The following is a 24,943-nucleotide window of genomic DNA, read 5'->3' on the forward strand; positions in this document are numbered from 1 at the left end:
GGGGAGGAGTACAGTGAGAAGTGCCTGGTTCCCACACTGAAGTTCTGTGCTTGAGAAGTTCTTAGGGATATGTGATGTAATACAAAAACTTGAATTAGAAGATGGTACCCTCTCGCAATTTCCTGCAATGTTGGGTATTTTTCAACATGACAATGACCTTACATTTCCCCAAGGAGGAAAACTTCAACCTTAACATTCTTGAGGACCTGTGGGGGATTTTGTAGAGACAAGTTGAGCAACACTCCCCATTAAAATCGGCACATTTAAGGAGGTAATCCTCCAGGAGTTAAAAAGGATAGATGGGATGATTTGTCACAAACTTGTACACTCAATGCCAAGAAGGGTCAGTAGAATACTCAGAAGACATATTAAGTACCTAATCAAGGGTGTATTAATTTACGCAACCCTTCATTTAATCAAAATTGGCTAATTTGCTTATTTTACAGATGTTATTGACATATATAATCTTATTTGTTTCCTGTCACTGCATTACTTCCAAATATATGCCCCTCAGTACTTGTAGACTTTTATGTCTCATCACTTGAGTTTATTCCACAATACTGTCCTCAGCCTTTGCATTTTTTTAATAATAGAAGATAGTGGAAACCGTGAATTTACAGCTATTTCCTCATTCAGAGGTTGATTAAACAACATCTGGTGTAACAGTGTAGACTCCATTTAGCATAATTGCATAATATATGGGTGAATATTCACTCGTTAAGCAGCAAGGCCAAAGAGCAGGGCCATCATCACATTTCATGCCTAAGTTGATTGGTAAGCACAGACTGCGGATGAATGCCAGTTCTCTCACATTGACTATTGCCATTAGAGTGGAAATGTTTGTAGTCCAAGTATTTTCCACAGAGATAAAGACAGCTTTTGACTATTTTCAACTACTTTTCTTTTCACAGTGTTTAATTTCTTTGAGACATGTTATAACTATTGATATGAAAATCACATCAATTCAAACAGTTATTAATTGACATCAGCTTTACTCTCTGTCATTTTACCTGGTTTAACCAGACTGTGATTAAAGTTGATAGTATGCCAGCTGAACTGATTTGATATATTTTGCTGATATGCCGTGAGATTTCTTCTTCAAAACAGACTTGTTTTCAAAGTTGCAGACTTATTCAAGGATCTTTTAAATGCCATCTGCAATCATTGACCTCTTATAAAAGTCAATGTTTGGCAGTCTGTTATTTATCGAACGGCTCCTTTATCTTGCGCCGCATACATCTGCATGGTGCTGCTGTGTGGGAAGTGTGTTGGAAAAGAGCTCTATGAACATATGTATGGAAATCTAGATGTGCTTTCAAAATACGCCCAATCCTGTTTGAATCATACCAGTTTGAATCATACCAAACTGCTGATTGCTGGAATAACATACTGAGTGCTAAGCGTGTGCTAGACCTGCTGTGCTCAGTATCGAGACTGAAGTGTGTGAGAAACTTTCATTGACTGAGCTGTCCTCACTGTTACCTCCAGAACTCTTCAGGTGCAAACAACATCTGTTGCACCAGAGTAAATGTTCCTCTGGTGATTTTTTAAAATTAAATTAAATAGGAAAAAATATATAAAACTATTATTGAAATTATTTTATATTTAATTAATAAATAAAATAAAATGGATAAATATACATTATTTTATTATTATTATTTTATATATTATTTATTTTATTATTTAAGACACTATTTATCCTAAATAGGAACATGGTATTCACAAATAATCCCCTTAGCGCTCAGTTGTTGATAACTGCTTGAGTTTTAAATTATTTATGGATTTTATGGAAGTTTTCCACAATATGATCTAACGACAAGCATGAAATAACAAGCAAGTAAATCACTGGCTACCATTTGCTAGATATGCTATTGTGCCACATCTGATTGCAGCAGCCTCTATGACCTTGTTGTATTATAAAACAAGAGGTGAGATATTAGCATAAATCTTCAGATCAGTGTCCATATAACTTCCATACGACGTAATAAAACTAATGAAGCCACAGCCCAGAGCAAGCATATCTCGCTTTTTGTGTGGACTGATCGATCGCAGTCCAGTGTTTTTGTAATGCTGGGAGAAATGAATCAATTTCAGATGTAATGTTTTAATGTGCTGTATTTACCTCCAGTGGGTGGTGTGGAGATAAAGATTATTTATGACACTTATGAGCTGTCTGACTGGGGAAAGGCAACTATTATTCACATGCATGCACAAACAAACACACGTACACATTCACAGGCTTTAAAACATTAAACGTGCAGGCAGGAACGTTTTTAAAAAAATGTGCTGTACCATTTGAAACCATTTGTTTTTGAAAGAAGTCTGTTATGCTCACAAAGGCTGCATTTATTTATTCATTTATTTTATTTAAAAATACACTATTTTGAGTCAAATAATATTTATATTTTAATATCTGTAATTACATTTTATAAATGACCCTTCAGAAATCTTTCTAATATGCTGATTTGCTGCTCAAGAAACTTTTCTTATTATTATCAATGTTGAAATCAATTTTGCTTATTCATATTTTTATGAAAACTTTGAATCAGCATTTCAAAATTCTTTAAATAGAAAGTTTTCACTCTCTCTCTCACTTTTAATAAAAGTAATAATTTATTTAAGAAATCTTAATCAGTAGTGTACATTCTGTAAATAGCATTTAAAATGCACTGCGGCAAACACTGAAAAAAATTAAAATAAGTGCAAGATGGCAGGTAAAGCGAAAGAACTGGTAATTATAAATATAATTAATTAAATGCTGTAATAAATGGATTAAAAACATTTAATTCAAAATTAACTTCTGTTACCCAATATTATGTGTGTTATGTATGTTATTTCTTATTAGAGCACCATGCCAAGAATGATGTGCTATTCCTGTTCCTGACAGGTTAACACCACCCTCTATTGAAATTAATAAATCTTTCAGTCATTTATGAGGTTCCATCTCTGTTAGGATGCTGCCCTAGGAGGCAGTTAATGTAGGAAGTTCACAAAGTCCATGCCAATATGAGCACTGGGACAAAGAAACTTAAGTACAGACAGAACTTAAGTGCACCTTCAGTTTTCTTCAAAGCATCTACTGTAAGCAAGGACACATACAGTGCTTCAGGCCACATGTCAGTTTCTTCTTTTCTGCACATCAGCATTCTGTAAATTCACTCTGCGATTTTAAAGTAATGCTCTATTAAGTTTAGGTGTTGTTGGATTTTGGTTGGATTTTAAAGTTTTTAGATGGAAAGACAGGTATTGATCGTTCTCAAATTGGTAGTTTTACTGTTTTAATATTAATCCGTTCCTTGAGATAACATCTCTCTCAACCTCTCTGCTAGGTGTCAGTTACTCGCTGTACTCTGGCCAAATGTGCTGCTGATATTAGGAAGCTGAGAGTGGTGGGAGCGATCAGGGAGATGACAACAGTAGTCTACAGAGCAGGGACCCAAACATCTGTTCTGTGATCTGTCTGTCTCTGGACTGCTCTTATCAAAACAATCTCAGCTGTTCAAATACATAGCGGCATCAGTGCCAACACTCGTAAGCAAAAAAAAAAAGGTCTCCGTTCTCCTCTCTATTTCTGTCTGTCATGTCTGGCTCATCAGCAGACAGCAGTGGATGACATTGAAGGGCACCGACTCTCTTTACACAGTTTTTCTCTTCCTCCCTGCAGGCAGATCTTCATTCTTTAGTAATTCAGAATACTGAGAAATCTTAGGCCACAGAAAGTTTTAGAAGTGACAACAGCATTTAAATACAGGAGTGAATTCCCTATTTTATCATTTTATTGTGTATACAGAACAGAACAGAAATGTTTGGGGTGTTAATTGGGTCATAGAATGCAGTTGTCATTACCATAAATTACTGAACTATGTACAGAATTGGATTAAGCACTAAAAGGTGAACTGACAACCAAATTTAGCTGCAGTGTATATGTGGCCTTACATTGCTGTCCACAAAACGATTACATATAAAATATGTATCCTTTTCATTTTTTTTTTTATTTGTTATTCACATTGTTTTCATTTTGGCATTGATTTCTTTTGATTTGTTTTAGATTGGTTTGTTGTATTTTGTTTTGGTTTAGTTCTTCCTTTTTTCTTTTGTTTTGTTTGATTGTTTTTGTTTGTTTGTTTTTTTTCTTTAGGTTTGATTTGTTGTTTGCGATTTGATTAGTTGAATTTTGTTTATTTATTTATTTTTACTCTTTGTGTGAATTTGTTTTAAATTATTTTTATTTATTTATTTATTTAGCTATTTTTACATCTACCAGGAACAGGGCCATTAACAATTTGACCATGTTGCATTTTCAAAACATTGTTTGTTTGAGCGGTTTGACAATAGGCACACAGAAGTGGCACATTTCACCTTGAAACAGCCGTATAGTAAAATCTATGATATCAGCAGACATGGGGAGGTTCATCGGTTTGGTCTTTCCATCTCATATTTCACAGGTTTTGGACACTTTAATCAAAGATAGTCTATGCAGTGCTTCGAGCAAGCTCAACATAATACTTAGCTCTGCGGTTCTAATGTGTGTCTTGTCAGGGTGCTGATTTCTGTCACCTCTCATCTCTGTCCAAAACACCTCCTAGATCGATGATCCGTGAATGGTTTTTATGAGCCATTCATAAATCCTACAGCTGCCTCAGAGCTCAACCATGCTCAGAGCAACACTGAGTATAAGTAGCGATTTCACTGTTGTAGAGTCAGTGGGATTTGGGCATTGCCATATTTAACAGTGTACTTGTATTTTCCTTGGAATGACCCACAGAGAAACACACACATTTCATTTACATTCATAGATCAAATCTTGCATCAGTCTCCTAAACTAGATTAAAGACTGAACAACTCAGTGTGCGATTTGACCTATAGCTAGTCCTTGACTACATCACTTAACACTTATATCTAGGTTAGCAAATGTCAATTAGACTTGACCAAAACTCAAAACCCTACTTAACTGATCCTTAACCTGAACATTGACCTTAGTCGTTCATGGTCCCTTGAGGTCAAAGTGCCCTTGGAGGACATTTCACCTCCATCTGGATTCTTCTCAGTCAAGCCCAATATTGGTGTCAAAAGGCAATGCTCAGTAAAGTGCAGACACAGACCACGGTCTGCTATCCATATTAGCAGCTTTTTGTCTTCATTCTCTTCCCCGTTTCGAGATATTTGACTTTGCCCGTCTCATGTTCAGCTGATCCTGCGTGTTACTGTAAAACAGACATTTCTCTGCTGCACAAGCCAGATAGATCCAAACCAGATGTTCTCTTGGGCTACAAAAGACTGACAGGTGAAACTAAATAGTCTCTCAGTCTGTTGTCCCACTGACACAGCAGGTTAACAAGTCAACATATGCTTGTACAAGGTGATGGAAGATTGTCTTTCACATTAATGACAAGGAGAAGAGGATGTTGATAGAATGTTTGCGAACGTAAACGTATGGATGGGAAAACTGTTGTTGTCATTTATATAGTTTTGCAAAGTTATAGGAGTTCAGTCATTTTCCCCCTCAATTATTTAATATTAAATAATATATATAAAAAGTACAACATTATCTGAATAAATTGCATGATATCTCATTTAATTAATCACATATTATCAATATATGCTGAGAAAGGTCCCTTGACATCTATGATCATTGTGACTTCCACCATGAGAGTTGCATTTTTTAGATGCTTCCCTGCAGGCAAGAGTTCCCATCAGTCTTTGATCTTGGTTACTGACAAGCTTTCTCCATCAGTACTGTACATTGCAGTCAAAGTTTCATTGGCTGTTCAGCCAATATTAGTTAAAGAGAGTCTGGGAAAGAGCCATTAGCCGTTGGGGCTGCTTCAATAGTGTTGTAGACCAGGGGTCATAAACCTTTCATCAATCAATCCATTAGCAGTCTAATATAATTTAATTATAATTAATAATTATAATAATTTATAATTTATACATTTAGCAGACGCTTTTATCCAAAGCGACTTACAGTGCATTCAGGCTATACATTTTTTACCAGTATGTTAAAAATAATATAATAATGTCAATCTGTGTTTTGACTCTACCTGAGCTCTCTCTGCCCAGAAAAGATAAGAGTGGATCTTATAATCCTCTCATGAAGGCCTGATTGGTCAGTGTGTGTAATTACTGTTGATGGATGTGGTATACAGTACAGTATGTTTATTCAGCACAGATAAGAGACACCCGCACAGTTTTCACCTTTGTGGTAAATGGGGAAAAAGTAAATGATATTCAGGTGAAAGTTTAGTTAAAATATTTTTGGGTCATTAAGTTTTGTTATTTCCATGATGACTGATAAGTAATGTTTATATTTAAATAAAACAACTGGAACAATTAGTTAGTGTATTCAAACAACTTTAGTTGACAGACACTGCACTCACTTTATTTTGCCTGTCTGTCTGAAATAAATAGATTTTATTCACACATGTATACATTGTGATACTTTTATAAATGTATGTTTAATACATTTATTGTAACTAAATGTATAAATTGATTGCTATGCAATTTATGAACTAATTGATTTTTGTAAATAACATTAAAACCAATTTGTTTCTGTTTCTAGTTGCTAAATGGAACTTCAACCTGCTTGATCTTGGAAAAAGGGGAACTTGTTCTTAAGGAACACAATCTCAAGCATCATTAGACCACTAAACCTTTAGAGCAATATGCTGGATTTAAGGGTGATTTTAATCACTAACCTTTAAAAATGGTCCTTCTATGCTTCTATCATCAAGAACTGAATAACCGCAACAATTACTGTAGTTTAGATTTATGGAGGTAAAATTATTTTATGTATGTATATTGATTGATCGATTGATCGACTGATTGATTGTCATGAACTGTTCACCTAGCTCCCAATGGAGAACAATACATGGGTAGTAGCTGTAGACTAATAAATTGAATCTATATTAATGTCATTATGAAATATGTTATCTCTAAGTAAACGTACTTCCAATGCATTTCACACGCGTTTTCATCTGGCTGACCTGAATTGACACCTCTGTCATTTTTCAGTGACGTACTGCTGTTGGAAAAAGGCTGTGATTCCTGTCTGCCCTAGAGATTAGTAATGCTTAAGAGTTAAACCCTCGTTTGTCAAGGAGATTCAGAGTCTTAGGTCAAAACCCCTGAAGGGGCCTGTCAGGAAAAATGCTTTCATCCAAAATGCTACTGCTCATCAAGAATGGCTTTGCAAATCCCGATTGCTTCTTTCTTAGCTTCTAAAGATCAAAAGGTCTCCAAAAAAGAAAGAAAAATCTTTGATTCTTAAGAATATTCTTACAATTCTGAAAGGTGTTAAAGTTCTCCAGGAGTGCTGTTACAGTATACTGCATTTACTTCTATGGATTTGATAGATGCTTTCATCCAAAGCAACTTAGTTGGCATTCAGAATATTTATTATTAAAATTGATATTATATAATTGATATTGATATGGCAGAAAAATTAAATGGACATTTATTGCTTATTACAATAACCATTTATTATAATTTTTTTTGCTTTTGCCTGAATTTTAATATTCATGCATAATATTTATCCATTTGTATGCTAACACAGAAGTGTGAAATAGATAAAGATTAAATGGAAGGAAGGGAGATTAAAAGAGAAAGAGTGAAAGACAATAAGGAGTAAAGACTTGCCAGTTTGCTGTATCTTCTAGAGACAGAGGCACTTTACGCATAACTGTGATAAAGGCTCCTTGACAGGCTTTAATCTGTGCTCAAATATGTTATTATGCAAAGCTTTATTTTTGCCTAGACTGTAAGTAATTATGTTGTTCATCAACAACAGATGTCTTCGTGGCAGACGACACGGCCCTGGGTTGAATTTGCATCATCTTCCATAACTGGCAGAGGGCATTCATATGTCGAAGCAGGTTTAGACGGCAGTTGGTTTCGCACCCGTAACTTTCTGCATCGGTGAATTTAATTTTTTCAGTACTTCCTTAAACTGCCTCTGCCTCTCCATTAAGAGTTTATCTTACTTCCTAATGACATATGTGTTCCTTCTCTCCCTTCGTGTTTTTAATCAATAGCTTCATTCTCACAGAGAACCGAAAAAAATCAATATTCGATTTGGAGCAAGCAGTTTCTGAAATGATGGGCCGTGTAATGTTTCATGCTTGCTTTTCTTCCGCACTTGTGAGCCGCCCATGTCTGAGACTCTGAAAATACATTCATCTTCACTGTTAATAGCGGGAGAGGGAGTGAAGGACACACTCCACCTTTTGTTTTGGAGGGTAGAAGTGGTGGCTTTTGCCTAGCATTAGGGAGATGATTAATTTGTTGTTCATGTAGACTCTACCCCAGCGAGGTAATAGGACCATACACTTATTCTCCTTCCATCTCTTTGTTTCCCTCTCTGCAATTAAAATGGAAATTTGGCAATGGGCCTCTGTGACAGGACAGTCCTTTTTTATTCCCAGGAACTGGCTAATGAATCTGTCTGTGGAGCTCCACATAACCAACACAGTGAGCTCCCCTAAGACCTTGTGCTGTGCACTACTGGAGGCCTGGAGCATGCTGGGAGGAAAGTGGAGAGGCAAACTCCCTACAGTTATATATGTTTTTCACTCTGTCTTTTGTGTTCTCTCTCTGGGAACGTTCACAGAGTGGCAGAATTCTGCTGTCAGTTCTGGTATAGAGTGCTGAATATGGTTATGCTCACATAGTTTGGTTATACATAACATGACAGCTGCATTCTATAATAGTGATGAGTGAGTCCTGTAGTTTTTTTGTGATATCTTTTTTTTTATTTTTGAGGCAGTGCTTTAAACTGTGCTTTGCTGTCAGATATGGTATATACATTATTCAGGGCTTCCTTCCTTCCAAAAGATTGATTACCTGATTGATTCAGGCAACCCAATGTCTAGTTGATTTTGAAAATGTAGTATTGCATATTTTTCTTATTCTGTAATTAAAGTGACCCTTTTTGAGGGTCTAAACTAAATTAAAGGACAATCAGTTTCTCTTTCATCATGAGAAAATCTTTTCTGCTTGTGAACTGGCTCGACATTGTTACTTTGTATACCAGAGCCAAAACTTGATTGCAGTTATTTTTTATGTTTGGCCATTAAACAATTCTGATTCAAAGGTTACTATAGTAACTCCGTATTTCCTTTGAAACTAAATTAACAGCGTTCCTAGTAACTCTTCACTGGAGAAACATGAAATTGAGGCTGCTGTTCAGCAAAAAAAAAAAACAGCTCTATCTATTGCAAGGTAAATGCAGTGGTTCTCAACTGGTTTTGCTTCAGGTGTGTGTGTGTGTGTGTGTGTGTTTTTATTTGTGCGTGTCTGTGTGTGTGTGTGTGTGTGTCTGTGTGAAAGTGTGTGTGTGTGTGTGTGTGCATTTGTTTTATCATAGTATTTTTTTACTAATTCCACTAACATGCTGAAAGGTCGGAAGTTTGTTTACTTCAAAGATGGTAGTTTAAAATAATAATAATAAAAATTAAACAAGAGTTTGTTCCTGTATATTGTTTGACAGTTTTGTCATTGACTCGCTACGTGTCTTCTTAAAAATACATTTGTTCTAAGTTAACAGACCATTAAATTGCTTCAAATAATTAACAAAATAAATAAACAAACAAATAAATACTTGCAGGATTTGCCAGAGTTACCCAAGTCTATGGCATCGTATCTTAATTAAAAAGTTTAGCAAAATCTGGAAGTGGTCAGAGTTGTTTCTTAAAGTTGGCAACATATTTCTGTAAATATTCAGTGCTTATTGCATCTTGACCAAACAGTCAGCAAATGGGATCCTGTAGTTTCTCTTATGGGTGTTGAAAGCCATTTCTTCAATAAAGTATACAAGCTTTTAATTCTTTGCAGAATAAACTGCAAAATGCATCAGATTTTATAGGGCAGTTTGTAGCTCTGAATTAGTGACATAAATTACCAGGCATAAAAATGTAGTGAGAAATCGAGGTAGTAAAAAAAAAAAAACACCTTCCAGGCTTGAGCCAAAGGCCCACCTATATAGCACTCATCGAGATGAATGGTGATTCCAAACAGGTAGCTTTCTCCAGGTATCATAGACCACCTTGATAAGAACAGGGTGCTACCCATTTGACCCATTTTTAAGTGGAGACCCACAAGCTAAAAAGCACTGATTTCGACCACTCAGTGCAGGAAAGCACAGCCACAAGGCAACTAGAAGCACAACAGCTAGCCTGACTGCAGCTCGCAGGCTGAAAATGAAAGACACCCGGCGAGAGTGTTTCTGACACGCTTCGGATAACCTGCCAGCCACCCTGCATCCCTCTATTTTATTTAATCTCCTTTTTTCTCCTCTCTCTCTCTCACGTTCACTGTCTTTCCCCATCTTTCTCTCTCAGCATCTCTTTCTCACACTCTCTTCATCTCTGTCTCGACCAGCAGATGGCCTGTTTGCCTTCTTGTCTTCCTCTCAACTCCAATCATTTCCAGCATTGTTGCTCTCTGTCAGGCCAACTCAGCACAAACAGGCACACACACACACACACACACACACACACTAATGTGTTTCCCATGGTACTGACAGGTGCGTGAGTAAGTGTGCCTGGCACCCTAAGGCAAACATGACGGGCTGGCGTGGAGTCTGCTCAGTTTTATAACATTCCTGATACGCTGACTGAAACATAACACAGACCTGAACTTTTTTACACGCTGCCCAGAGATCTTTTAGGCTAGTACGAGACTCAGCTTAACCCTGATGGATTTTTACAATATATTATTTAAACATGTATATCTGGTGGTTATTATTGTATTAAGTTAATTGTAAAGTTATTTGAACGTTAATTCAATGTAATACTTATGGCTTATAGTGTAATAAATAATAGGTATTTTTGATTATCAAAACCTTAATCAATATATGATTTTGTCAGCATAAAAAGCTGAATGCACATTCTCGCTTCTAAAGCCAAAGAAATGTTGCATAAAATGATAAATAAATAATGAGGCATGATATTGTCACTGCTGGTTGCAGCAGAAAGGAAACAGAATCCATATGCAGCCATCTTTATTTAGAAACTAACATACAACTCCAGAACAGGAACAAAACAACCAACTTAACATGGCGTAGAACTGACAATGAACTGAAAGAACCACAGGGCTTAAATAGACAAACAAAGGGAGAACCTAACTAAACACACCTGAACACCATAGAAACAATCAGGGAGAGAACGGAGGAGAACTGAACTAATTAACAGACTAGGAGATTAACAAGGAACCTCAAACCTGAACAGATCAGAGAAACAGAATAAAAACAAACTCTAAACCAGAACTAACAAACCAAAACTGTGAAGAGTTAATACACATTGGTCCACATACACTGTAAAGAAAAAAAATGGTGTAGAAACAATTTTCACTCAAAAATTGCTAGTAAGTTTCACAATTAATTAGAAAGAAATGGCAAGTAACAAAGAATTAAATGTGACATTTTGAAGTAGAAAGACTGAAATAATATGTTATTGTAAAATGTACTCCAATGATCTTTGTTTTATTTACAACATCAGTGTAAACAATATAGGTAACTATTTACATTAAGGTTTCATTTGTTAACATTAGTTAACTACATTAGTTAAGATGAACTAACATTAATAATACTTCCAGCTTTAGTTAATATTAGCTAATGTTAATCTAAACATTTACTAATACATTTTAAAATCAAAAGCTGTATCTGTTAACATTAGTTAATGCACTGTGAACTAACTTGAACATTTTTATTAAGTAATATTAACAGGTTAATAAATGCTGTAAAATATGCTCATTTGTTAGTTCATGTTAGTTAATGCATTAATTTATTGGAAAGTATTGCCATAATATTTTGGAATTTGCATTTGTTTTATTGTACAAGCTTGCATCTAACATAAATGTAAAATCATATTTTATTAATATTGCAAGGTTGTTATTCACATATCCTTCCACAACCAGGCAGTGCATGCTGCAGTAGTGGTGAGACTGGATCCCACTCAACCAGTTATACATTCTGTGATGGTTTTATTCATGAGCTAATGAGCTGATGGAAATCTAAAGAAGCCTAAATCTCCTGAGTGTTTGCTAGTAAACAGTAATTCATCTAGATTTGACAAACATGTTCTCCTGTTACTGAAAATATGCTCATTATGTAGATGAGGAGTGTGTAGGGATCTTTTCTAAAGGGCAGAGAGATTCTAACATTTAACCAGAAAACTCTGAATCTGATCTGGAAAGGGCATCAGTCCACTCTTTCTGAACTGATAAAGAAATATAAAGTGTGCAGGACACTATATGCCCGTTACTTACAGGATTCAGCCCACCAGTAATCTCAAACTGAAAGTGAATTGTTACTGAAGCAACAGCCTTCTCTGTTTGTCTCCAGGTATTTTTAATCTATAATTTATACAATACAGTTCAAAAGTTTAGGGTCAGTATGATGCTTTAATACTTTTATTCATCAGTGACACATTCAATTGATTAAAATACATCATAAATACATGAATAATGTTAAAAAAGTTTTCAATTCTAAATAAATGCTGTTCTTTTGAACATTCTATTCATCAAATAATCCTGAAAAATTATATAACAAAAATATTAAGCAGAAAAACTGAAATGTTTCTTGAGCACCAAATCAGATATATAAACAGTTATTTTAATTGTAATAATAATTAGCATTTTTACTGTTTTTTGATTAAGCTTTCTGACCCCAAACTTTTGAAGGGTAGTGTATGTTTTATAGGTTTAACATTGGGTTTTATAATTTGTTGTAATATTTCATTATGCTGATAAGGCACAGCGTTTGTATTTTATTTTTACCCAATTTTGAACTTATGAAATGAATATGAATTTATTAATTTTAATCACATTGTAAATATGATATTTCAAATGGAATGTTCATTCATGAGACACAAGCAGAACAGAATAATTCATGAATCCATTATTACATAAATTGCTGGACTGCACTGAATTAAGCAATTTAAGTAAAAGTGCTTTTAAAACCGGGTGCTTGACGACCCCTCATTATTTGGTTCAGTGCCCTAAAACTGGCACCAAGACACTGCCATTATTCTGGGATATCAAAGCCAGGCCTCTTTTAAGTCGAGTGAGTATTTCACCATCAAACCTCTATCACTGTGTGGAAGAGATGCAGTGAATTTTTAGCTCTCATATAGTGCAGGCAGAGTCTTCAAGACTTCCTCAAAGGTAGAGGAAGAGACTGAGGACTTCAGAGTAAACAGTCTTAACTACAGTATGGTCTGAGGCCACCCCTACAAATGCCGCTCTTTAAATTTACGTTTTCTTACTGCTTGTCTAATGGCTTGTCATTTAGTAGGCAGTTACAAGTCATTTAGCAGGAGTTTATTATCCTGAACAACTTACAGTACACTAATTACAGAGTCTCACTAGTACAGCAAGAGGTTAAGTGCCTCGCTCAAGGGCATAGTGTTCATAGAACTGAATGTTGGGATCAATGGCTACGTTTACATGCAACCAAATAATCCATTTGTAATCGGATTGACTGCTCAACCGGACTGAAAAACCTTAATGTAAACACCTTAATGGATCCGATTGAGCTCTGGATTGAAGGGGGTGGTTTATTCCTTTTCTAATACGATTGAGAGTGCATGTAAACACTCGATCGGATTGAACCCCCGAAACTGAGAGAACTGCGCTGCGCATGTGCAATGACGCAGAAAGAGCGTAATGACTTGTATATGTATCCATAAATTAATAAATATTAATTCTGCTGTTAAAAACAAATAAATAAACCGTGTAGGAGAGTGGTTATTATGTGCAAACAGTGAGCAACTCTATATTTGTGCAGTGTGCGCATGTAAAAAAAAATACATTCCGATTTGAAGCTTGTGACCAGTGTTGGGCAAGTTACTCTGAAAATGTAATCAAATTACTGATTACTCCTTTTAAAAGTAATCACGTTACTGTTCTGATTACTTAATTTCGAAAGTAATTAGTAATTAGTTACATTACTAGTTACGCTATTTTTTTCTCCATGAAATTTATGAAATCCCAGCATAGGACTACACGCTCCCGATAAATATTTGTTATTAAAGCATCAACATTCACAGAACACTGTTATTTTTAACTAAAGCAGCGGCTGCTGCGTGCATGGTTTGGCATGGCAGAATGCCAGCAAAGAGCGCTGTATTTATAATCTCTAAAAGACATCTCAGGTCATCGCAATCTCACAAATCTCTGTTATAATAACACAATAAATATAAGCATAATGAATATTTCATGATGTCTACAATTCGTGTTATAATGAGGATTCGTGAGCAGGCAAATTTCAGCACTGCATTGCTCAACACTGCAAACACGTGTTATAGCCTAAATAGAAACTCTGCATACGCTTGCACCTGTTAATCGTCTATATTTTATATTAGTTCATGTTGTTTTTGTGCAATAGATTAATAACAATTTATTTGTTTTAGATATTTTATGTTTAGATATTTCTATTTTGTGGGAGTCCCGTGAATCATTTTATTCTCACGCATCCCACGCACACACACGAGTCTCTGCACTCGCCTATCAAGTCTTGTCCGTCACTCTGTCTGTCACTCTGTCGGGTCTTGCGGGTCTTGCGGGAGAGCAGGTCTCTAATCCACTGGCACTTGACTCAATGGTGTGTGTGCTACATCCTTTTTATAATCTCTAGATTATAAAACACTGCATTCTGTCAGCAATGTAACGCGGCAGTAACGTAGAGAGACCTCGGCTTGTAACTAGTAAAAAAGTAATCAAATTACAGTAACACGTTACTAAGTAATGCGTTACTGCCCAACACTGCTTGTGACATATAAACACACACATCAACGTGATCAATGTATTTAGCGTTCATGTAAACACTACATTCAGATTCATCAATCGGAATGAATTCAGTCCGATTTAACCAAAAATTGTACATGTAAACGTAGCCATTGTTATGATTTCAGTAACTCTGCATCACATGGGCCCGTAAGTGGAGTCTGCAGGCCTTACATTTTCATTTAGGTTTTTAGAAGACACATTTATAGTAATGTGTCTCACTCAAAAGTGCTTTGATATGATTATGTGGATTCCAGTAGTTATGTAGCTAATAAATCAGTAGAATATGTTAACAAGAATTGCATTTTTTTTTAAACTGGCTTCTGAAATATTATATAATATTTTCTATAGCATAGCGTTGGCTTTAAGATTGACTTCCTAAAACACATTTTACTGTATCACTTTTCTAAGACTTCAAAACTAAAATGTCTTCAGTTTAATATTGCATTCTGATTAGAAATGTATTCAACTGTTAAAACAAATCTTCATTGTTTTAGATTATTGTACCAAATATTTTCTAATGTTTTTCCTCAAAATATGGACTCAATGCAGTTGCCCCAACCGAATCTGGTATCAATAATGTTAAAATAGAAAAATACCAGAGTCTGCTCTCTATTGTGCCAGAATGTTTTCTCAGCTCTGCTGATCATGCTTTACATTCCATACGGTATATACATCCCAGTTCTTGAAGGGTAGACATCTGTGTTGGTTGACAGAAAATATGGCAAAGACACATGGAACATGTTTACATACTCAACTGAATAGTTTTGGATTTGACTCTACTTGATCAGCACTCCCTCTCTCTCCCTATTCACTCTCCTTTAATTCATCAATTGAATATTTATTCATTTGTCAGACATGAATTTCCAAAACAACTTAAATTCAAAGTGTATATTTTGCATTATTTTTCCCTAGGACTTGAACCCATGACATTGGCTTTGCTAGTGCCATGCTCTTACAGTCGAGCTACAGGAACTCTCCTCACCTTTCAGTGTTTAGTACCTCTTTATCTCTTCATTTATGACAAAGGCTTCACACTTTATCTCCCGATGATTCACAGACCTGATGGCCGCTCCACTAGCGTTCCCACTGTTTTACAGCCCGTCTTTCAGAGCGGAGCAGGAGATTCACATTCAGGGAAGTTCTGGCTATAACATAAGACCGATGTGGGTGCATAATGTTTGGAGACCGCACATTCAGAATTCAGGACACCACCTACCTCAAACTCTCATAGAGCAGTCAGAGCCCCTTGGGGCTGCTCAGCCACTCTGGAGTGGGAAGGCAGAGAGTGAAATGCAGAAAGTTTGCTAAAAAGCAAAGCTCTACCACATAAGGCACATAATGCAACTTTTTAACATGACTTTTGTTTTTCTGAATGTCAAATATTCCAATATCAAAACATAAATTCAGAACACACCGTTGATCCAAAGGGAGATTTTAATGGTAGTCTTTAGTTGAGCGTAAAAATTCCTTTGAGAATATAAGTGTTGACTTTCTTCTGATGTTTTTATGTATTATATTTTGCATGCACTTGTATCAGTTGTTTTTGAGTGTACCACCCCCGACACCACGCCCCACCCCCCCCCAAAAAAAAATTGATGACCAACTTGTAAAACTAGTCTAAACCTTTTATTCAACTGGCCCCTGAAGTCCTCCTCTGAAGGCGCCTCGTGTCTCCTTCCTGATTTATATACTGTATTACTTAGCTTGATTAATTTGGATCACCTCACCACCCATTCTGAACAGTCAATCTCTCCGTTCACACCCTTGATCAATCTGTCATGAAGAGTCCATCACTTCACTGTTAATGCCCCTCTTCTTGAAGGTGTCATTTTCATAAAACAACTATTAACAAGGATTAAAATTTCCTGCCCAGCTCTGGTGGATGAACAGGCTGCTTCAGTGAGTGGGGGATGGATAAATCTAAGCTAATGAAGGCTTTTAAAGAGATTAATGCTTCACCCAAGAGAAGCCAAGTCCTGCTTGGATGCACACTCTCTCTCCCGCTCACTTCATCTTTCTTTCCCTTTCCCGGTGTCTGGAGCAACTGTAACAGGTGCAACTAGGAATATATTTCCACAGCCACCTCAAAATATATTTGGAAAAACTCATGTAAATGTATTTGCGTTGTTGCATAAAATAACATATATTGGTAAAACTTTACAGTAAGGTTTCATTTGTTAACATTAGTTTACTACTAATGAACTAACAATGAACAATTATGTTTTTACTAACTAACATTATCATATTTTTACTAACTAATATAAATATGTTGTTATATAAATATTTGTATAGTTATAAACTATAAAAAAAGAAGGCTATAGGTTGATCAAATGATAAAATAAATTTGATCAAAAACACAGAAACAGACACCAGTTGACAAATCCAGTTGCTTATCACTGTTGATTAAAAATCAGAATAAGATGGAAGATTTTATTTTATTTAAAATTTTTATTTTATTTTTTATTTTAACTGTATGATATATAAATATTTATATGTTCCAAATCCTATTTGTTTATGCTATTTGAGATGATTTTGGGGAGGATATGGTCCCATCGCAATTTAATGCTGAAGTATGGAAATATGGAGTTTAGCTGTCAAAGTAAGCTCTTTGTAGCTTCATCCATTTGCATAGATGACATTACTGTATGTCATAATTAGGAGACAGAATGTTTAGACATTGTGTAAAATGTTTTCCTTTTTTTTTATTCATAAAAATGAACACGTTGCTGAGTGCAAACATGTGTTACCAAGGAGCTGTTCTTTGGCAGGTTCATTTGGAAACTGATAAGGATTATTTGAGGATTAAATGGAACCTATTTCATCGTCTCTGAAACCTAACACAAACATAGGTGCCACAAAGTTTAATTAAGCCCCTTTTCCACTATCGGGCCAAACGGTTCTAAGAACTGTCAGGTACGGTTCCAGTTGTATTTCCACATGAGCCTGGTATGGCCCGGCACGATTACAAACCGTTCTCGGCCCGGAATTCTGAGTGCGTGTGCGTGACGTCGCCACTCTGTTGCCTGGCTACAAGTTTCTCCATAGCTGGCTAAGCGGAAGCGTGCTATTTGATCAAACAGCCAAGTAAACAGCTACGCTACGTGCAATATAAAAAGAAAAAAATGTCTGAGACAGTTTGGTCTGTGGAGGAAACATTTGCACTTACTGATATTATACCCGTCGTCACCTTCTGTTTATTTTATTTTTCGCGTCAAGAGTTGTGTCCTTTTTTCTGTTATTTAACGAAGTAAATATCGGATAAAAAAGGAGTCCCAAAAACAGAAATATCTGTTCATCGTCCATATCGCCGTTTACGTTACACTTGCGATACCAAGGCAACGACTGACACATTTCTATTACATTCCAAATAGCTCCGTTATGAGCACCACAGTGGAAAATGAAACCGTATCCGTGCTGACTGACCCGGATTGGCATGGAATGGAACAGTTAAGCAAAGAGAACCGTTCGGCCCGATAGTGGAAAAACAGCTATAGTCTATACGCTTCAGCACTCAAACCTATTAGCCACATCTGTCAGAGGAAAAGGAATAAAGGGACAAGAGAATGTGTGCTTTTGAGAGGAAAAAATAGAAAAGAGGCAGATGGTAATAAAGAGTTAAAAAGAAAAGGAAAGGAAAGGAAAAAGAGAAGATACTCTGTGACACTTTTGTAATTGTGCACTACAGAAATATATCCATCCACGCTGCAGACATTGATTAGAGATCAAAAGTTAAAAGCTTTGGCTGGCAACTACTGAAGTGAAGCATCTCTATCACTGAATACCTCAGACTAGATGTAAGTAAACACTGTACTCCTCTTTGACCCCTGCGGTCACTGTACACCTCCCTATAGTCAGAAGGTCTGAGGCCACAGCGGAGACTGTGCAGTCAGATGCGTTCAATACAACAGCTCACCCTCAGCCGTGACCTTCAGACCCATTACAACAATAGTCGTAAAGCTCTCACAGTATATGCACTTTCCTTTGTCTGCAATTCATTTACTTGCAAACACAGTACAAAAGCAACATTTTGCTGTTTGTACTGATAGTGAGTGATTTACTTACAGTGAGTGAATACTTATACGCAGGGCCTAAAATTAACACTTGCGAGTAAAAATCAGCATTGGCGAGTATATGTAACAGTGTCAGTCGCCAGTTGGCGTGTAAAACTTTTTCAAAATATAACAATGCATTGTAATGGAAACAACAGCCCGTTTTTAAAGAGATTCGCTGTTTCTGACAACTTGCAAACACAGTACAAAAGCAACATTTTGCTGTTTGTACTGATAGTGAGTGATTTACTTACAGTGAGTGAATACTTATACGCAGGGCCTAAAATTAACACTTGCGAGTAAAAATCAGCATTGGCGAGTATATGTAACAGTCGCCAGTTGGCGTGTAAAACTTTTTCAAAATATAACAATGCATTGTAATGGAAACAACAGCCCGTTTTTAAAGAGATTCGCTGTTTCTGACGTATGCAAATAAAATAATATTTTCCGAAGACAAGATCATCGTGATTGGTTAGCTGTTCTGTCATAAGCGGCAAGAGTGAATCAAATAATAGGATACAAATGGGCTTATAAGGTCAGAGCAGTGTGATGGCCAGCTTGCCCCTAGACACGGTTCTAATAACTTTTACCTGAGAAGATATTGCTGCTTCATTTTGGAAGATTAACTATTCCCTTCTTTATTCTTCATAATCCGAGAATGTGGCGACACATACCTGGGGTTACGCCGCAGATACGGTGCAGTGAATTAGACTATAGTTTAAAAGGTGGAGCCGCTTTAGACAGCGCACCAGTAGCGCTTCAACAGACGAAAGCACAATTATGTAAAAATACACGGTTTTGGCGAGGAACCTCGTAAACGTAGTCTTAAATGAGTTATAAAGTCTTAAATGACTGTAAAGAGTTTGGAGAAGAAATGTGTCAGATCCGCATCATGTGCATCAGGTTTTAAAGAGGCAGCGCTGCTTTTAAAGTAAAACCTGCTGAAGTCTGTCATTGATGTAAATCAAAGAACAAAAGAAAAAGGGAAATCACTCGACTGCTCTAGTCGCTGATTAACTTTTGTAGCTTGAATAAAGATTAATCTGTATAATTTATGCATATACAACTTATAGTTTATGTGAAAATTGTTTTAAAATCACTTAATATTTCAGAGCCTATTAAATATAAAAAATAATGGCTTTCAATTATACTGTAATGTTGAATGGCTATAATTAATAGGTAAAATTGAGGGGAAATTTATTTAATAGAGACACCAGGTAGCAGTATTGGTATCAACACTTCATTAATAATATACTACTTAGTAAAAAGATGCCATTTAAACATATTTAAAATATACTATCTTTATGTTGTTTCTACATTAATTTGGAGGTTCAATGTGAAATTGTGACTATAAATATGCGATTAATCATGATTAATTACAGAAAAATGTGAGATTAATTATATATTTTAATCGATTGTCAGACAGCACTAATGTTTACTAATGTTTTAATCTTATAGGTCCCCCCAGAAAGAGATCAGGACGGCCCCCACCCCCTTGGCCCCCTTCAATTTTGACAACATCATTGTTGTGTACACGTACCCTTAGATGCACTTCTAAGGTATAAGTTAGAAGATGCATAAGTCGCAAAAGTTTATATTCTTTGATCACTTACAAATTTAAAGCTGGCAGATTTTATGTCTTTACCAAAGCCAATATTTACTTACTTTTGGCATTCGCCGAGTGCTCATTTTGGACCCTGTTTAGAAATCTATAAAACACAGAAGGCTGCAATGGTCTAGATAGGAAAACATACAGAATTCATGTGATTTGGGAGACTGTGGCATAGAAATGTACTACTTCATGTTTACACTAAACTGTTTAGTTGCAAATATGATGCAAGGTGGTGTTAAGTATAACATTTCAAAGCAATAATATGGAAATAACATTTAACAATTGAAGCATGAAGAATTCTGTCCTATGTTCAGGTTCCTGTCATTCCAACAGACTTTTTATGTATGTAGCGCAGATTCTATAATAAACAATCACCCAGCAGTGGGCCAACTGTATGCATTAATTTTTTAAAGCTCTGCCCATTTTGTTTATGCACTATAAACAGCCCTTAAAATGCAAATGAAGGAGAAATCCACTTTCACCACCTGCTGGTGCTTCTCTGTGTAGTTTAGGGATTGGACTGCCCTCATTTACACTCAATCAATCATAAGCCCTTATTTAACTATCAGAATTATGTCGCCTTAACAGATGATGGGATCCTGACATGGTTTTGTTGCAGGCTTAAAAAGAAATGCATTAGGCCCTTTGCATACAGAAAAAAGCTAATAGTTGTCAAATAATCCAGAGTGACAATCGAAGGAAATTGGACTATAATGTTTGTATGTGAGCATTAGCGACTAAAACATGGTATTTATTATCTGTGACAGGAGTGAATTTTGTGAAAGAAAACATTGTTTTTGGTGAAAGGTGAGCTGTTTATCGGGAAAATATGAGATGTCTAAGTATTACCCACATACTGCTTTGAATCAACAATTATTGTTCATTGACCATCACGCCGCCACTATCTAATGGAGGATCATCATCTCGGGGATGATGGGAAATAAGAGGGACTTCTCAATCTGTTGAACTTCTGGCATAACAAATCGATTATACTTATGTCTCATGAATTTAGACAATGATGCCGAGATGTCTTGTTATAAATATTCAGCAGTCATATTTAATAAATGAATGGTTCTAGCCATCAAGTCCAGGGCAACTGCCTCTCCACATGCATTCTAAACACTGTTTGGTTTGGTATATGAGTTTTAAAACATTTTGAGTAAGTGAAGAGAGCAAAATATAGCACTTTAGAAGTTCTACATCAATTTCAGATCACGTTTTGAGATCATGTGTAAAACCACCAAGTTTTACATCAGACTATTACTGATGACAGTTTCATTCAGGCATTCTGTTCTTGTGAAGTATACAGTTCACGGCCTGTTCTTTCAGGTGTCTATATAGAAAGAGTGTGAAATGGTGAAAAGAGCAATGCCATTTACAGATACTGCTTCACTTGTTTAAACAGAAAGCTGTTGAGGGAAACCGGCAGTGCATTTTTGAATGTGGCACTTTTGCCTTTTTGAAGGAAATGCTGGAAAGGCTTGACTGAAGCTTAAATGGCCTTAAATCCAGGCTTTAACATGTGTTAATTTTCTTAAGCGGGGGCAGGAAAAAGTTTCAAATACAAGCTTGTTGTGTTATTATGGTCAGTCTCATATTTTGCAGTAGATGCTGTCATCAGGTTTATATAGTTTTATACACACTAACGTTCCTCTTTCGAAAAACATCTCTTGTGGTCACCGAGGCTGCATTTATTTGATCAAAAATACAATTAAAGAATAATACTGTGAAATATTATTACAAATTAAAATAACTGTTTTCTATTTCCATATATTTTAAAATGCAATACATTCCTGTGATGACAAAGCTGAATTTTCAGCAGTCATTACGTCAGTCTTCAGAGTGTCACATTATGCTTCATAAATCAATATGCATATTCTGATATTCTGATTGATACATGCTTGCTGAATAAAGGTGTCTGTTTCATTCACAAAAAAAGAGATAATACACAATATATGGTCAGAGGACATACAAAATAGGGAAGTCACTGAAATGTTTGCCTCTGAAAATAAATGCAGAGCCTCTCAGTCTGCCAAGTAAATCTCTCTGATATAAAAAAGTGTTGTTAGATTCCTGGCTGGCAGATTGACTCATGGTTTACTAGTACTGATTTATTTATTTATTTAATGTTTTATTTGTATAGGGACAGATACATTAAACATTGGAACAACAGCCATCTAATACATGTATATCATAGTGCGTGTAGCAACACTTTTCCCTAGAAGGGCAATAAAAAAAACAACGTAGTATTTCTGACTTATGGGTGATTTTTTTTATTTTCATGAATTTGAAGTAAACAATTTTATGTCTGGAAATTCAGTAGTATGACAAGAGTCACTTTATAACAATTTCCCAAAGGTTTTTTTTTCCTGCAGTGAATGGCGCTGTGTTTGACATCATGGGAGCTTGTGCCACTGTACCTTTTAAATATTTTTATGGCATACTCAAAGTTTATTTATTTATTTATTTTATCTGAATTTTGAAGGTCTGGTCATCATTAAGAAATGCTAGTATAATTAAGAATCTTTTGTATCATTCTTACACTTGGGGTTTAGTGGCTTTTGTTGCAGGGAAAGTCCATATTTGTCTTACAGTGAATGAATCACTTTTCTTTTCTCTCAGGCTGGTCCCTTAGCTGTGGAGCCATGTTCTGGGAATTGTGCTGCTGTGCAAACATTGCTGATGAGTCTTCCACGGTCATCCTCTGGAGCACCTCCTCCTGGCCAGTGTGGTGAGAACTCACAATTCAACATTCACATAACATCTTAGCTCTACATGCAATACTTGTTTATATATATATATATATATATATATATATATATATATATATATATATACTTTAAGACATGACTTCGAACATTGTCTTAAGATACTAAAAAAGTCATGTGTTGTTCATGCTGTTATTAAGCACATTTTCATATCCCTGAGGTCATTACAAGATTGATGTAAGAAAAATGAATATCCACATTTTTAGCTAGTGTAACTCCAACCCAAATCAAACACACCAAAACCAGGTAAAGTCTACAGATATATAAAAAAATTACAGGCAGGTATATTTGATTAGGATAGGTAATATTGATTTAATTATAAATAGACTTTTTCGTTTTTAATACCTTAATAGGTCAGCATATACTGGGAGATACAACGCATATTTTATATCAAGTCCAGATTATATAAAAAGTTAGATTTTTTGCCTGTTTAAAGGTATAGTTCACTACAAAATTCTGTCATCATTTACCCACTTTTAAGGCCAAGGTATACTTCGGTTTTTATACATACACGAGGGTCCGCGTACGGTGCACATGACGCAAATTTCTTAGCCAAAATAGTATGCGCTTGCAGGTTGCACGAGCACATTGACTTGGTATTGCACTAATCAGTTGTTCCACAAGGTGGCAACACTGGCCCGGGCCGTTGTTTTGATGGGTCTTCCACGGGCATCCTCTGGAGCACCTCCTCCTGGCCAGTGTGGTGAGAACTCTCAATTCAACATTCACTTAACATCTTAGCTCTACATGCAATACTTGTTTATATATATATATATATATATATATATATATATATATATATATATATACTTTAAGACATGACTTCGAACATTGTCTTAAGATACTAAAAAAGTCATGTGTTGTTCATGCTGTTATTAAGCACATTTTCATATCCCTGAGGTCATTACAAGATTGATGTAAGAAAAATGAATATCCACATTTTTAGCTAGTGTAACTCCAACCCAAATCAAACACACCAAAACCAGGTAAAGTCTACAGATATATAAAAAAATTACAGGCAGGTATATTTGATTAGGATAGGTAATATTGATTTAATTATAAATAGACTTTTTCGTTTTTAATACCTTAATAGGTCAGCATATACTGGGAGATACAACGCATATTTTATATCAAGTCCAGATTATATAAAAAGTTAGATTTTTTGCCTGTTTAAAGGTATAGTTCACTACAAAATTCTGTCATCATTTACCCACTTTTAAGGCCAAGGTATACTTCGGTTTTTATACATACACGAGGGTCCGCGTACGGTGCACATGACGCAAATTTCTTAGCCAAAATAGTATGCGCTTGCAGGTTGCACGAGCACATTGACTTGGTATTGCACTAATCAGTTGTTCCACAAGGTGGCAACACTGGCCCGGGCCGTTGTTTCACAGTAAAAAAACTAAACTAAAGAGACGGAACAATAACAACAAAATAACAGAGACTGTAACAACAACAGACGCCCGCATTAACAAACACTTGTGTGAGGGGGTTATGAGAGAGACGCAACTTTAGTTTAAATAGTACAAAGACATTTTTATCAGTCAAAACTGCTGAAGAAAAATACAGCAGACGCTGGACAAAGATGAAGCTTTCTAGAGTGCATGTGTCGACCGCCTGCATTCGCACACACTATCAAATGGAGTATACTTTGAAGGCTACGCGTTTGACTGTACACATACGCTAGCGTGCATGTACAAAAATGAAGTATACTTTGGGCTTTGCGTTGG

The 24,943-nt window shown here is 35.8% G+C and overlaps 1 protein-coding gene across 1 annotated transcript in view; it reads left to right on the forward strand.

The window, feature by feature from the left end:
- The window catches only part of LOC107571055 (attractin-like protein 1), a 176,083-nt gene extending 152,872 nt beyond the window's left edge, over nt 1–23,211 (forward strand). Inside the window, exon 20 of the mRNA XM_016257333.1 lies at nt 23,065–23,211. Coding sequence (XP_016112819.1) covers nt 23,065–23,211 — 147 coding nt within the window. The remainder of the gene's footprint in view (nt 1–23,064) is intronic.
- Nucleotides 23,212–24,943: the final 1,732 nt, after the last annotated feature.

This window comes from Sinocyclocheilus grahami, unplaced genomic scaffold, assembly GCF_001515645.1.
Source record: "Sinocyclocheilus grahami isolate Dianchi unplaced genomic scaffold, SAMN03320097.WGS_v1.1 scaffold1544.1, whole genome shotgun sequence".
In the NCBI taxonomy this organism is placed as follows: domain Eukaryota; kingdom Metazoa; phylum Chordata; class Actinopteri; order Cypriniformes; family Cyprinidae; genus Sinocyclocheilus; species Sinocyclocheilus grahami.